The 15089-nt window shown below is 36.6% G+C and overlaps 7 protein-coding genes across 7 annotated transcripts; 3 read left to right on the forward strand and 4 right to left on the reverse strand.

Moving 5' to 3' along the window:
- Positions 1–392: 392 nt before the first annotated feature.
- On the forward strand, positions 393–2794 carry FDP41_006229 (uncharacterized protein; the record flags this gene model as incomplete). Its single annotated transcript, XM_044709841.1, has 4 exons — positions 393–868; positions 912–1106; positions 1158–1352; positions 1396–2794. The coding sequence occupies 4 exons, from the start codon at positions 393–395 to the stop codon at positions 2792–2794; spliced, it is 2265 nt and encodes a 754-aa protein (XP_044559468.1).
- A 30-nt stretch (positions 2795–2824) lies between these two features.
- Positions 2825–4419, reverse strand: FDP41_006230 (uncharacterized protein; the record flags this gene model as incomplete). Its single annotated transcript, XM_044709843.1, has 4 exons — positions 2825–3630; positions 3685–3890; positions 3981–4053; positions 4302–4419. 4 exons carry the CDS (start codon positions 4417–4419, stop codon positions 2825–2827), a joined length of 1203 nt encoding a protein of 400 aa, XP_044559469.1.
- Positions 4420–4595: 176 nt separating this feature from the next.
- FDP41_006231 (uncharacterized protein) lies at positions 4596–6658 on the reverse strand (the record flags this gene model as incomplete). The annotated part of the gene is made up of 3 exons (XM_044709844.1): positions 4596–5623; positions 5688–6006; positions 6179–6658. The coding sequence occupies 3 exons, from the start codon at positions 6656–6658 to the stop codon at positions 4596–4598; spliced, it is 1827 nt and encodes a 608-aa protein (XP_044559470.1).
- A 486-nt stretch (positions 6659–7144) lies between these two features.
- Positions 7145–8827, forward strand: FDP41_006232 (uncharacterized protein; the record flags this gene model as incomplete). The annotated part of the gene is made up of 1 exon (XM_044709845.1): positions 7145–8827. The coding sequence occupies one exon, from the start codon at positions 7145–7147 to the stop codon at positions 8825–8827; it is 1683 nt and encodes a 560-aa protein (XP_044559471.1).
- A 59-nt stretch (positions 8828–8886) lies between these two features.
- Positions 8887–11055, reverse strand: FDP41_006233 (uncharacterized protein; the record flags this gene model as incomplete). The annotated part of the gene is made up of 1 exon (XM_044709846.1): positions 8887–11055. The coding sequence occupies one exon, from the start codon at positions 11053–11055 to the stop codon at positions 8887–8889; it is 2169 nt and encodes a 722-aa protein (XP_044559472.1).
- A 1401-nt stretch (positions 11056–12456) lies between these two features.
- Positions 12457–14374, forward strand: FDP41_006234 (uncharacterized protein; the record flags this gene model as incomplete). The annotated part of the gene is made up of 2 exons (XM_044709847.1): positions 12457–13203; positions 13250–14374. The coding sequence occupies 2 exons, from the start codon at positions 12457–12459 to the stop codon at positions 14372–14374; spliced, it is 1872 nt and encodes a 623-aa protein (XP_044559473.1).
- A 182-nt stretch (positions 14375–14556) lies between these two features.
- FDP41_006235 (uncharacterized protein) lies at positions 14557–15035 on the reverse strand (the record flags this gene model as incomplete). The annotated part of the gene is made up of 3 exons (XM_044709848.1): positions 14557–14811; positions 14868–14884; positions 14966–15035. The coding sequence occupies 3 exons, from the start codon at positions 15033–15035 to the stop codon at positions 14557–14559; spliced, it is 342 nt and encodes a 113-aa protein (XP_044559474.1).
- Between the last annotated feature and the right edge of the window lie 54 nt (positions 15036–15089).

Consider the following 15089-nt stretch of genomic DNA (forward strand, 5'->3'; position numbering starts at 1 on the left):
ACTGATTTCCTATTTTGTAAACCTTTAGGAGGAGTCCATTCTCTTTTCGTCCATCACATCGTAAATTTCAATTTTCATAAGAATAAAAAATAGGAGAAGAGCGGAATTTAAATTACGCACAACAACAACAACAACAACCACAGCGAGGTGGTCTTTATCGCAACACATTCTACTCGCGGTTGAGAAACATCATCATCATTGGCAAATCTCTGATTTTACACGAAATCAATAACAACAGCACCATCTCTCTCATCATCTTCCTTTTGTTTTGATTATTAACGTTACTTGGTCTTCTTGCATCGGATCAGCATCTCAAGAATCGGTTGTATACTCAGTTATCAATTGTTGTGGAATTTAGAGAGAATTATTATAACTGAGTCGCGTTGAATACAATGAATTCGTTTTGTGTGTTGAGTGTTTCAATTGCTGAGTTTGACAAGCTCTGTGGAAATAGTTTGACACATACCTATCCGAGAGATGTTCATTTAGAGAAATATTATCCTACACTAAATATTGCAGACAAATGCATTCCAGACGGTGGACACATCTATTCCGAAGATCAAACTGGTATAATACTCCCAATTTCTGAAGATAAATCAGAATTGATACAAGCACTTCAGAAATATGTACCGTCATTCAAAACATCAACAACACCATTATCTCCCAAGACACCAAGTTTAACTGTTGGAAATGATAATATTCCAGTTATTCAACAACCAGCGGGACAATATTTATATGGCAGCGTGCTTTTTAGAAACAAGCTTGATGATCGAGTGAAAAGAGGAGCTATCCAAAAGAGTATTTTAGTTGTGACCACAAAACCTTTATTCACATTATTCACACCTCTGATGCGGGATGCAATTGAAAGGTGAGTGTCTTGTTTGAAATTCACTTTTGCTAAAATATAATAGAATAATTAATGCGGAGGAAGAATATATACAGACTTCAGATCCAACTGAACTCGAAAAGAAAGTCGAAAAGACATATGTAATTTTGAAAGAATTATACGAAAGTTTAAAGGTTTCAATTGACGTGGCTTCTTCCACTTTTACGAAGAAATTAACTATAACATTTAACGACAAACAATACGCGTTAAAGGTGCCAAAGTAAGTTGTAAAACCATTTCTTAAATAATATTTGATAACAAAATTTAATAGATCCAAAGAAGATACTTATAACGGTGCTTCATTGATCGATTTTATCACAATATTCGAAAAACATATTTGTTACATATGGGAAGCATTATTGCTTTCACGAAGAATTTTATTTGTTGGATCTCCTGCAAAAACTGTAACCATGTGCTGTCTATCATGCCCTCTGCTCATTCAACCTATGAAAGGAATTACAAATAGGTAGGTTTTTGTCACCTCACTTGATACGAATTTTTTGTTTTAGAATTTCTCCCTATGTGACAATAGGCGACCCAAAACTCAGCGAAATAGTTTATGTATGTGGAATGACAAATCCTATATTGGAAAATTCAAAAACTAGTTGGGATTATTATGCAAGTATTGCAGCAGGCAAAGTGCTATACAAGAAACAGAAAATGTCGTTGGTCGCCAAGTCAGAATTTACAACATTTATTAAGCAAGTTTTATCTGGAATCAAAAAAGGGAAGAGTGAAAGCTGGGTGAGAGAACAATTCAATCAATTCAACCTGAATTTCCTCAAGACTGTGCCAACATCGAAAAAAAAGATAATTTCTCAAGTATTTATTTACAGTAATCTGTATCGAAGATTTTGTAGCTCCTCAATGCCTGTTTCCCCTATTACGCCTACATCTCCAGGAGTTGACATGTATGGAAATAGCATGTATAATAACGTTAGGACTTTTGCAAAGGTTGGGTTGAACTTGGATGGGTCTGAATCGCCGTTGAAGGTCCTGTCACCCAAGCTAGTTAAAGATAAGCACTCAAGAAGTAGTAGTGGAGAATTAACAAAAAAATCTCCTCGAAAATCTGCCCTCAAAACAATTTATCGAAAGCTTAATCCATTTATTTCGACAAAAGACGAATCTTCTACTTTTTCACACAAAGAGTTAATACCCTTGGTAATATCTGATGTAGAATTAGAGTTCCTTTGGCCCTATATAATGCCCAACAGCGAATCAATGCTTGATTGGTCAATCACAGGACATGTGACATTGTACAATATGACGCTATGCATCAAGGATGGCTTAAATACGTTTTATTCCAGGCATAACGGACCTCTCAGTCACAGATATGAGAAAGTATTGGCCAACATTCATTACGTGTTGGGACAGCTCTTTAAAGAATCTGATGGCACAAATATTATATATTCTCAAGAACTGCTTGAAAGTTTGGATAGAAAAACTCTTCAAGAGAGAGAAAAATCTTTGTTAGATACGACAACTAAGAATAAGAGAGATTGCTCTTTCGTTCATGTGAAATTTGAGAGGCCTATTGAGGCCGAATTTCTGGTGATTAACTCTGAGGTGAAACAAACATCTCAGCGGTCTCTCTTTGTTCACAAGATAGTACGACTGCATCTCCAAGACAACAACAAGTACATATTTTCAGACAATCCGGAATATGTTGTGTATGTGGTTAATAGAATGAGCGACGAGCAAACCGAGTTAACCCAAGTCCATGTCATCAAAGCAACGAACCTAAGCGAAAAGAGAGATAAATACATGTACTACAATCCAGCTATTGAGACAAGAAAGTTGCTGATGGACCGGCTAAATGAAGACGTGACGGATTACACAAACTTTAACACCAGTGACTCTGAAAGTGATGACAATGACAGTGAAGATGAAGATATGTCCTTATAAATTAAGGTCATTCTAAGCTAATGCAAAATTTTATTGGATATTTCTTCTTCTTTGTTTCTTTTCTTCCTCTCTTTGTCTCTTTTCTTCTTCCTTTCTTTTTCTTTCTTCCAAATAGAGTTCCTTTCTCTTGAGGTACCATTGATGATATTTTGGAATTTTGATAATTTCGTTGTAAAGTGAAGTACCTAACAACAACACTGCAAAACCACCAACTTGAAGCCAGTGGAATTCTTCCCAACCAATGATAAGTGAAATAGCCCAAATGAAAATGGTACGACAACTGTCAATAGTTGATCTAGTGGTTGAAGAAATTCTCTTAGTAATAGAAACACCAAAGAAGTTGAAGAAGGCAATAGAAAATACCGATCCCAATGTTGAGGCAGCAATCTTCCAATTATTAATACATTGAGCAAAAGCATAAACAGCATTTTCAACACTTCCATAGTCACTTCCTGGGATCCAATATAAAACAAACAAAACAATTGTAGTCATAGAAAGACCCCAATAACCTTCCCAACCAACAGCTTGCAATGGAGCAACTTCATATCTGCTGAAGAATTTCTCTTCAACCACAAATTGAATAGCAGCCAAAATTTGAGCCAAAATAACCAAAACATCTCCCAACAATGGAGATCTAGCAGTTCCTGACTCACTCTTGTACAAAACTGAACTCAAACCAACAATGACGCAACCAATCACAATGCAAAACAAACCAGCCCAGTGGTGATAATATAATCTAGCTTTCAAGAAAATAACAGAGAGAAGTCCAGTGAAAACGACCAAAATACCTCTCAACATTTGATAGACCGATGCATCCGTGTAAAATAATCCAAAATCTACAATTGTCACAATTTAAAATTTGTCATGATCCACAGCACTGTGAAACTTACTGAGCAAAGTAGAACCGCCCAAATCGCAACAAGCAGGAATCCAAAAGATGAGTGGGTTGGTGAATGGTTTTGGCTTCTTCTCAATCAATGAGTCCTCACTAGATTCTTCAGCGGTCTTTTTTCCTTTAATTTTGTAATAAAGTAATTGAATATTATGCGGAATGAGACAAAGTAACTCTCCCAAAAACATGGCAGCTGTTTGGAAACTGTGTGAATACACAATGATTGTGAAAATATGTGAAATCATGAGTGTTGGTCCAAAAGAGACATGATGATGATGAAATCAAAGTACATACAATGCATGTTGGAATGCTGTTGGTGGGCCATCACCAATACCCTTTGCGTTACTGACATCCTGTAATTTAGTTGCTGTTCAAAGACATTTCCGCAACAGAAAATATTTTCAAAGAGATTTTGAATCATCATCATTTCCGTTCATTTGAGTTTTCATAAATCGCATACCATGATTCATGAATGATCCATCATGAATTCATTCCGTGCGAAAAATATCATCATCATAAAAATTTCGGTATCATCATTTCATCATCATCAATATAAAACAATAACAACAATAACAATTCATCAACCCATCATCATCAACATTTGAAAATACATACTAATCGTGTTAATAGTACCCGTAGTCAACATGGCCAATGCCAAGAACAAGGTGTACAATCCACCCAGAGTGAAACACCCTCGAATGCCTTGGAAAATAGCCTCAACGCGTGGATGCATTTTTTCTTTTTCGAAAAATCTTTGAAATTTCTTGTTTGTTGAATCTCATCTGTCATTCCTCTTCATGAAAGAAAGGCCACTTTTTCATAAAGGATACAATAAGGAGAGACACATACGAGCTTGCAAGCTATTGAAGTGAGAGGACTAACTTTATTTGAGAGAGAAATCTCTTTATATTACATTGTCGATGAGGATTGAGGTTTTTGAGAACGATTGGAGAAAGTCGAACTTATATTCTCCACTCGAACTGGAGAGAGAATGGGTGTCGTTGGAGGTTTTTGACTCACTGTTTTGGGCATGCAATTGGCTTGCTGTTGAACAAGTTGAGGTGCAACAATGCTGAAGGATAATCTCTTAATAAATTGGTCAAATAAATCCCTACTCATCATTCCAAGAGAAGAAGTGTAACTAAAGTAATAATGACACGAGGGACTTTTCACGAATACACATATTTGTCCAATTTTGAATGTATCTAGTTGATAGGAAAATTCTAAACGTTTTGCTGGATATGCAAATTCACCAACACGAATTTCTTCAGATGATATGAGCACTCCATTTGGTGATTGTAGAATTTCAGAAATTACACCTTGCACTTGTTCTTCAAAATTGAGTGGAAGTAGAATCTTTGCATTAAAGTTTTCTTTTTCAGTGTTGTTTGATAAAATTTGGACTGGATGAAACATAAAAACGTATCCATCTTGAACTTCCATGTGCATAACTGAAGGATAGCTCATGATTAGTTCTTTTGATAGTTTCACTTCCTTTGTATCCACTTCCAAAAGTGACTTTGTAGTGATACCTTCTCTAATTACTCGATCGAATACAGCCTCTCCCTCTGCATGATTGGTCAATAAATTAGTTGTATATTTCAGCTGATGCATAAGTCCCATGTTATCTTGAATTATTACAATCTTCTGATAGAGAGCCACGTTTAACATTACATTATTTACAGGTAGGGTTTGGTTGAATTGTAAAATACAAAATGCTGCTTTCTTGTAAGGCTGTATTTTTCTATCAGTAATCATTGTCATGGGTTGTATCACTTTAAAATTTGTCACCTTACTACTTCCTTTTTGCAGTCGCTTAAATTGATCTTCTAATGTTGAATTTTTCGTAAATATTTGTGTACATAAGATATCTTCTTTAACCGTATCACATTCAAGAGGGCTACTGAAAATAGGTACACCACTTGGATATGCCAAACCTTCATTCATCATTTTACCATGTATTGCCGATACTCGATTTCAAAAAAGTCAAAATACACTTACCATTCTTCCATGAAGGTGGCAAACGAATTTCATAAAATTCAAATCTGTAAACAGCATATCCATCCTTGTCTATTTCCTTTTCTCTTCTTGAAGATTCCTGAGTAGAAACACTCGAGTTCATAGTCTTTCCTGATGATGAGGAAGCTGCAGAAGATGACAATTTAGTTTTTGATGATGATGGAGAGGAAGGAGAAGAGCCAAATCGTGGAGAGGAAGGAGTAGCTTTTTTAGGTGTGGATTGCACTGGTGGTGAGGTAGAAAATGAAGGGACCTCTTGAAAATCAAACTTGACATTTTCACCTCCTATAAATTGCTCCTTCTATGCATAGATAGGATTAAAGGAATGTAAGATCGGAATAAGATGGTTAGTGATTCATTGTGAAATTGTGGTATTCGTTCATATCGTCGATAATCATAATTCAAAAATTGAAAAATTATTGCGGCGAAAATACGTTCCTTTCAATGAGTGCAATTCGAGGAGTTTTACTTACCCATGACAGCAAATTAAAATTCTCCAAATATTCAATAAATTGTTCCTCGCTCACCAAACCATCACCATCCTTATCTAAATCTCGTTTCAAATCTACAATTTTGCTTTTAAATAATTCTGTTTGCATGGAAATTTGTTCAAACCGTTCCTGATATCGTTTACTCAGAGATGGATCAATTGCTCCGGCTTTTAATTTTCTAATCCGTCTTTGATTCTCTAATTCTTCAATACTTCTGTTGTGAATGGCATGAATGAAATCAAGCAAGAAGTGGGAAATTTCTTCATTCTGTAAATATCCATCTCCGTCCTGATCGTACTTGTTCCATAATGCATCTATTCCATTCCGAGTGATATACAAGTTTCCCTCCTTATGAAAGCCTTCTTCTATTGCTTGTGCTTTCAGTAAATGATCATCTCGTTCAATGTATCGTTTCATTTCCGATGAAGTAGAAAGAGGTGAAGTGAGTGTCGAGTTGCCCATCTTGTTGTCCAATCCTAGATCGTGTTGAGGATGAGGTTGATGAGGTTGTGTGTTTGTTGGTAGAGTTGTGAGAGGAATTGTTGTTGTTGTTGGTGGTGGTGGTGATGAAGAAGATTTTTTATGTCGAAGAATAATCGAAAATTTCAGAACCCGTTCAGTCCCCTAAAGCGCTTCTTCTGGTATTCACAAGTTGTGAATGAGATGATTTCTCACGTGCTATCTTAACTAACTGGTCAGAATCATCACGATGTATATTTGGTGGCGGTTGTGAGAATCTAACTCAACCAATAATTGAGAGAAGGAATGATTTTACTCCATCATCCTAATGAGTTACAGGACTTGAACCAATTCGACACCTCCAATACATCTTTACTTTCCCAATTCAAATACAACAACAATGCAAGAACAATTCTCTCCCAAAAAAACTCTCAATAAATTACCAAAACTGGATCGACCCAAAAAAGATGAATTTTCATGTTTTAAAAAATGCATCGTTCGCGCTCTGCTGTGAGCCTTGCTTGTAAATCATCATCACTCTCAAGCCTTCTCAGCAAGTGGATCCAAGCTGATCTTAAGAGAGGCTCGGAAATAGGTTGTTCTCATGAATTACATGGTATACACATTGTACATTCTCTCGGAATAATATGCAATCATCACAGAAATTATGGTTCCGTTGCAGCCCCTAAATTGTCAGAAGATGTAAAACTTGGAACATTTATGCCAGAAACCTATACGAAATTTGAGAGCATGCTTTCATCATACCAAACAAAGCTCAAAGAGGAATTACCACTCGAACAGTACGTGGAAACATCGACATGGCTTTCAGATTTCTTGAAAAAAAGTAAGGACGATGAAGAATATGATGTGAAATTTGTGGAAATTTTGAGGAAAATTATGCTACTCAAAGAAAGGAACGACTACTTTGCAATTGACAAGGTGTTTCACACTCAATTTCTTCCAATTTTTAACGAGAACAAGCGAAAAATATTGGAAAAGATGAAATATGAAAGGGAAAACAGGATGAAGGATATGGGTGAACTTCCAAGAATTCACTATGTCATCTTTAACGAATATCTTAACGCCCTTGCCAAAAGTCATCAAAAAAGAAAAATCATGGTAACTTTGCAGAGAATGGAGAAGATTCATCCCTTCCTTCCAACAGCCATGCATGTTACAACAGCGCTACATGGCTTGATTGACGATCCCTCAAAAACAATTGAAGCTAAAATGTTACTTGAACGTTACAGGAATAGGTTTAGCCATGAGACTAGACGTTATGTTCAGGCTTGCCTTTATGTACTGAATGGATTAGATCAAAGTGGTTCATTTAATGAGGCTATTGAGTTTATTGAACAAAACAATATTATTGAATTGGTTGAAAAAACTCATAACGGTGTTCTCCTAGCAAAAATTCTCAGGATTGCTACAAATCAAAAGAACCTACCAATGGTCGAGTCTTTAATTAAGAAATTTTTGAGCAAAATAGATGATCCAGATTTCCCTTATTTTTCAAAGACAAAAGACAAATTAATTACAGCATTGATTGGTTATTATACAGTTATAGGAAATGAAGAACAAGTACAGCGCTGCATGAGCAAGTTACGCAACTTGGATAGCAAATTTTACCTGGCAGTTCTAAAACAATTATACTTGAATGGTAAACCTTACGAAACACTATTGGAATTTGTCAAGCAAATACCATCACATTTGAGAAACGATTATCATTTTGGATATTTAATTCGAGTATGTGCAGACCAAAATGAATTCGAGAAAGCACGAGAGCTATTCCGCAAAGCACCTAGATCAGAGACCTCCTTCAATTTATATTCTCAAATGCTAAGAGCATTATATTTAGAAAACAAAGGAAAAGAGAGTGCAATGGAAGCTATTTCAATCTATGAAGAAATGCTTTCACAACAACAAGCCAAGAAAACGTCAAGATCACTCCATAACGGCGAAGCGTCCTTATTTATGATGAAAATTTTGGAACAAGCAGGGTTCTACTCTCAACTGGAGTCCTTTTTCGATTCGTTACACACACCTGGCGTTCCGCATTGGTTATTCATGGCGAGATATTACGTAAAACAAGGAAATCTGGAAAAATTGCAACAAGCAAAGGCTGCAATCAAGACCATCCGCCCTCTTCCTGAACATTACATTGCAAACTAATTACAAAAGAGCTCATCCAAAACTCGAGTCGGGTTTTCGCAGATAAAGGTCATAAATGCTTAATCTGTCTTTATTTTCTTTTGTGCTGGTTCCACATCACTGGTATTTGTGGTTGGTGGAGACGATTGAGTACCGCTACTTGAAGAAGTTTTTTTCAATTCAAACCCTTTGAATCCAGTGATTCTGGAGGATGAAGGGGGTGTTGTTGTTGAAGCTCCCTTTGATGAAGGCAAGCTAAAACCAATCTTCTTCGCAGGGGCACTAACAGGAGTAGAGGATGGTGTGGGTGTCTGTGTGGTTGTAGCAGCAGAAGGCGTTTTGCTCAAGTTAACTGAGAGAACAGGCTTGGCTGGAGTTTGAGTTGAACTTGGTGAAAAAGGATTGACAGACAATGGTGTTCCTTGCTGAGTTGGTTGTTGAGGTTGTTGTTGTTGTGGGGTAGTTGCAGCAATGGTGATATTTTGTGAAGAGGAAAGTGGCGTTCCTGGCTGAGGTGGTTGATTTCTTCCTGGATTCATTCTGTTTTCGAAATGCTCCAAGGCGATGTTAATTGAGTCGGTAAGAGACTTTATCCATTGATTGGTTTGGACGTTAGCCAGCTTTTTCATTTGGTCACGTTTTTCTGTTAATTTCTGTACAATTTTTTGAGATCTTTCTGTGTGAAATGGTTTCCAATCGCTCTTGGTGAGAGACAACATTGACCATAAGTGTCGAAGCAGTTCATGAATTATTTCAAAAAGCTCTCTGAATTGATACTCTACATCAGTTTTGTTTAAAATACCTCCAAGAGTCTTATCTTCACGATCTCCTGATTGAATAATTTGGTTACTTATTTCTTTGTAAATTGTCACAGCCAAGTTAGGATCAATAATGACACTTTGAAGATTAAGTTTTTCTTTTAAATGAGAAATTTCTTCGTTAAAAGCCAGCCTCATGTCCTTCAAAGGATATACAGTAATTTTCTTTGAAATAGTTCCTGAAAGAGGGGTCGCTGCTTCGTTTAAAAGTCCCTCAAAATACCGATTCTTATCTTGAATTTTTAAGGGAATATATTCGACACTAGCTTCTGTCTTTAAATCTTCAAAGTCAAGTAATTCTTTCATTCTCTCTCTCTCCCGCCTTAAAATTTTTTCTTCCTCAGCAATATCGTTTGGTTTGGTTTGTGATGATAGTTCTAAGGAGTCTCCTGCTTTTGTTGAAAAAGCATATTGAGTAATTCTTGCTGATTTACGGTTCAAATTTTTAAGAGATTCGGGAAAGCCAGCTAATTTGGATGGATATACTAGTTCATCTGGCCTTAATCCATATCCTTCTCTTTGATCTTCTGCGGCCAGATTTACAAGAGGGTTGACTACTGCTTTTTTTGCAGTCTCATCAAACTCCTTATTCGTTTTTCTTTCATAGTGGTCCAAGGCGTCGTCAACATCTGTTCGTGAGTAGGCAGATGTGGTATTTCCCATGGCAGTGTGAACTGGATCCAATGTTCTGAAAAAGTAAGATTTCATAAACTTGGCCCAAAACTCTTTTTCATTCATCGAGCTCGGCACTACTTTTTTGTAATATTCATATACACCGGGATGTTCTGTAAATATTTGTTGAATGGTTCGTTTAGAGAGGATGATTGTTGTCTCTCTGTCATTCACTGCGCTTGATTTGATTTGATCATCAGAGCAAAATAAATAATTTTTCAGTCCTTCGCGCTGCTCTTTAATGACCGAACCTCCTTTGGAAGAGTCAGCCGTCAATGCAGAAGAAGATATTAGGTACTTTCTTTGGGCCCAAAACTCTTCTTTTTTGATAATGCCTCCTCCTACCATTTCGTCATAAACCTTCTTTAAGAACGGATCACTTGCAAGCAACTTGAGTTGTTTGTTTCCTTCATGTGTTTGTTTTTTTCTCTTTTCGGCAAGAGTCATATATTTAGCGATCAATTCTTTACATTTTTCGCAATCATCAGGATTGGCAAAAGTGAGTAAAAAGCTTTCAGTATTCTTTTCTGTTGCTCTACCTTCTTCTTCTTTTGGTTGTTTGTCAAGTTTAAGTTTTGGTTCTTTTTTACTTTTAAAAACACGGATCCTATCGGTTGGAATGTCAAAATTCCTATCACTATATTTGCTTTTAAACTCTACAACATGTCCGGCCACATCAAGCGTTCCTTCTTGATTATCAAAATAACAAGTAAATCGCGTAAATTCGGTTACCAAATCCGAGTGGAGGTCTTCAGCCATTTTTTTCTTCTCTCATTTTTTTGTTGTTGTTGTTTCAGGGTTTCTTTTCGCTTGTTCTTGAGCTTCAATTTCTCAGTAATTTCGAATTGTTGTTGTGCCGATACCAATTCATATTGTCATCACCTGACACGCGTAAGTACGTAGTCAATTTAAATATAGAGAAACTACTTGAAGAGAAGTGAATGTCCTAGTTTATTTATAATTTAATAAAAGATTCTTCTCACCATCATCATCACGACGGGAGAGAGCAGCAGAAGACATCGCGGTTAGCCTCCGATCTAATGATGTTGCGTTGTTGATGTTGTGGTTCTTCCTCCGATGGATCGTTCTGGAAGAAAACCCTTCCTCCCATAAGATGGGTTCTTCGTGAATCATCATGATAGGATTGTTACTGTTCGGATCGTTCAAATGTTCCAAGTAATTCGCAGTTGACGAGGATGTCTCTCCAAATATTCGTTTCACTTTTCGGACCTGCAGGTGACTGAAAATATCCAACAACAATTTCCATCGTTCTTGTGCATTTAAATTCTTGGCAATTTTAGAGAGAAGTACTTTGTTGAAATATAAAGTTCCTGCCAGTAAAAGCTGATAAAGAATTAAGGTTGAAATGATCATCAAAACACTTGAAAGTTCTCTGATTATGTGAGAGAATTGAGTAATTTTTTAAGTAAGAATGAGCTCTCTCTCCTATTTGCCATGATGACCTCTCAAACATGCAGGGAGTCCCAAAGTAGTGTTGTCACAACGAGTTAACTGTGTTTCTTCTGTCACACACGAAAAAATGTAATGTAATGGCTCAATTACTCTCCAGCATTCTCTTCGCAGCTGCTCTCCAATTCTTCTTCCTCTTTGCAACAACCACAACAACAACAACAGTATAACGCTTCATACAGATAAATACACATTCCACCAATATGACAAACAATAAATCCACAGAACATGTCGATTGCTCTCATTTTTTGTTTCACCTTGTTCGTCGTATAGGCGATCCCGACCATTTAAAGATCTTTATTTCGCCTTTTTTGGACAATTGACGAGCTCATGCAACAAAGCACTATGAAACTCATAGTACCATGTTATTCTAAAGTGGCTGATATTACATGTTGATGTTTTGTATGTAGTACGTTTTAAAGTTCTCTCTTTGATTAAAAAAGAAGAGACAAACTTTAATTTTTTCTTGGGTTTGTAACGCTCAAACGATTTTTTATTTTAAAATTTACAGTGCCAATTTTATTTAAAAAGCCTCAACGCCGCTGTCTTTTGAATCCTTCACTTGAACCATTGTTGGAATAGTTCTTCAACGAGTGGCTTTGAAAATCATCATCAAGAATATTCTGATAATTCTAAACGAATTGAGGGCAACATCGGACCGATTTGTTGGACATTTTCTAATCTCTGTACATGATTACTATTAAAAAAGCACCAAAATCTTTGAAAAGTCAAGACAGTGTGCCTAGTAGTTTATCGAGTACTTTGAGTCATAAACAATCCTTGAAGACAATGAATGATGATATGAATCTTTCATCAGGTGGAACCACAAATAGCGCTATAAATCTTGATCCGTCTCTGATTGGAACGGATGAATCTCGGCAAAGCGATTGTGAAGAAGAGTTAAGCAACAACAGCACGGATATGATAATGATGAATGCAGCTGGAGACCCAACAATAGATATGGTCGATGACGGTCACAGTGATGACGAATATGGAGAGCACGGACAACAACACTTCGACCAGTCTCAATTTGAAAAGATGCTCAGTCAGCGGCACTATAAGGTTGTACGAGAAAGAGGAGAAGGCACCTTTTCAAAAGTACTGGAAGCAAAAAATTTGAAAACAAACCAAAGAGTAGCAATCAAGTGCATGAAGAGTAAATTTAAGGATCGAGATAGGGTCAATAGACTGAGAGAAATTCAAGCTCTAAAGATTCTATCGCCCAATGATAACGTTATTTCCTTACTAGAGGTTGTATATGACCCAAAGAATGGAAATCTGGCGCTAGTTTTTGAATTGATGGATATGAATATATACGAATTGATCAAGCGCCGGAAGAAATACTTTCCAGAGCATCAACTCAAATCATACATGTATCAAATTTTAAAGTCGATTGACCATATGCATCGACATAACATTTTTCATAGAGATGTTAAGGTAAGACTTTAATTTTAATGAATTGTGTTCATGAACACCGTTTCAGCCTGAAAACATTTTAGTTATGAAGCTACATAACCCTCCACCTGTTCCCACATCAAGCAGCGGACCTAACTCCGTTCTTTCCACTAATTTTCTTTATTACTACTACCTAAATGGTTCATCTTCTGCTATGAACAGCTCCGCGTCACCTTCTTCGAGTAGATCTGAAACACCAACATCTGACTCTTTCAGCTATCCTGTTTTAAAATTGGCAGATTTTGGAAGTTGTCAAGGAACAAAGGGCAAAAAACCCTATACAGAATACATATCCACAAGGTGGTATAGAGCTCCTGAATGCTTACTTACGGATGGTTTTTATGATCAAAAGATGGATATGTGGAGTGTTGGATGTGTATTTTATGAAATGATAACATTTGAGCCTCTATTTCCAGGAGAAAATGAGCTCGATCAAATTCATCTCATTCACAAAATTGTTGGAACGCCAAGCGAGGAAATTTTGAATAAGTTCAGGAAACATGCAAGCAGATATTTGACAAATGGTAAATTTCCAAAAAGAGGAGGAAAAGGACTAAAGTCCATGATACCTAATGTTTCGAAAGATTGCTTGGATCTGCTTCAAAAATTGTTGATTTACAACCCTGAAGAAAGAATAACTGCAAGCAAAGCATTGAGGCATCCGTATTTCAAAGAGCTGTACGCCTTAGATCAAAGCTTTGGAGCTGCGGCTAGCCCTTCTCCTCACCTAGGTAATATTTTCTCATCTACCGCTGCTTCTGGTACTCTACAGCAAGCTCCAGCCTTAATCCAACCCCACCAAAACTCAAACCAAGCAAACCACCACGAAAATAATCAATCGAATATGGTTGTTCTTCCTACAATATATGGCAACAATAAGCAAAAGCCAATGGTAATGCCCAAGAAACAACTTCATCAACCTCATCAACAAATAGGGCCAACGTTTGTTTCGTCAAACAAAGGTATTGGGATACCCACCCAACAGCATACCAACAACTCTGTCTCTGGCTCTCTGAGCCAATTTTTTACTGCATTGAAAAAACCATCTAATATGAAAACAGTGAACCTCTCTCCGTACCTTAACGACCACAACAACATGGTTCAAAACTCACTACCCTCATCCAATTATTATAATAATTTTCATAGAAAATAACAGGAAAGAATGGTGCTTTGAAGTGTCACCCATCATCCAGTCATTGAAATGCTCATTAATATTTGGAGTTAACATTGAAAGTTTCTTAGAACGATTGAGGTCCTTATCTGCTTAATCGTAAGGTTCAAGCAAATAAATGTTAGATTCGAATAAGGTATAGAATACATTTATTAATGGTCATATTATTCCTTAACTGGTACCTTCTTATCATCAAACAAAATTCCAGCATTGTATTTTCTTATAAGTTGATAGAGACCAGTGCAACCTACGAAAAAGTTAACTGCAAACAATCCCCAATTTTTAGGAATGATTTGTGTACTATATCTGCTCCAAATAAAACCGGTCACAGCCAAAGCAATATTTTGGTTGGTAGAAACCAATTCTGGTGGCTTTTTTAAATCAGAAAGACCAGCAATAACTAATCCCCATTTGAATACCTTGTTTTGATCCATGATAACACAATTTTTGTTTCAAATCGGAACACAAAACTTACTGGTGCCCAAAAGTGAACTGAAAAATTGAAATGTGTGGATGACGATAAAATTGTGAAAATGTGATTTTCAAATTTATCATCATAAAGTAATTACATACCAGTCCGAATGCCTGCCTCTCCATGCCATAAGTAATGACGAAAGGATGCAAACTTTTGGGAGAATGACATTTTTTTGATTCTTGATTTGCAATAAAGAGCGAACCAATGGTAACTATCGCTCGA

The sequence above is a fragment of the Naegleria fowleri genome (assembly GCF_008403515.1).
Source record: "Naegleria fowleri strain ATCC 30894 chromosome Unknown tig51, whole genome shotgun sequence".
NCBI lineage: Eukaryota > Heterolobosea > Eutetramitea > Acrasida > Naegleriidae > Naegleria > Naegleria fowleri.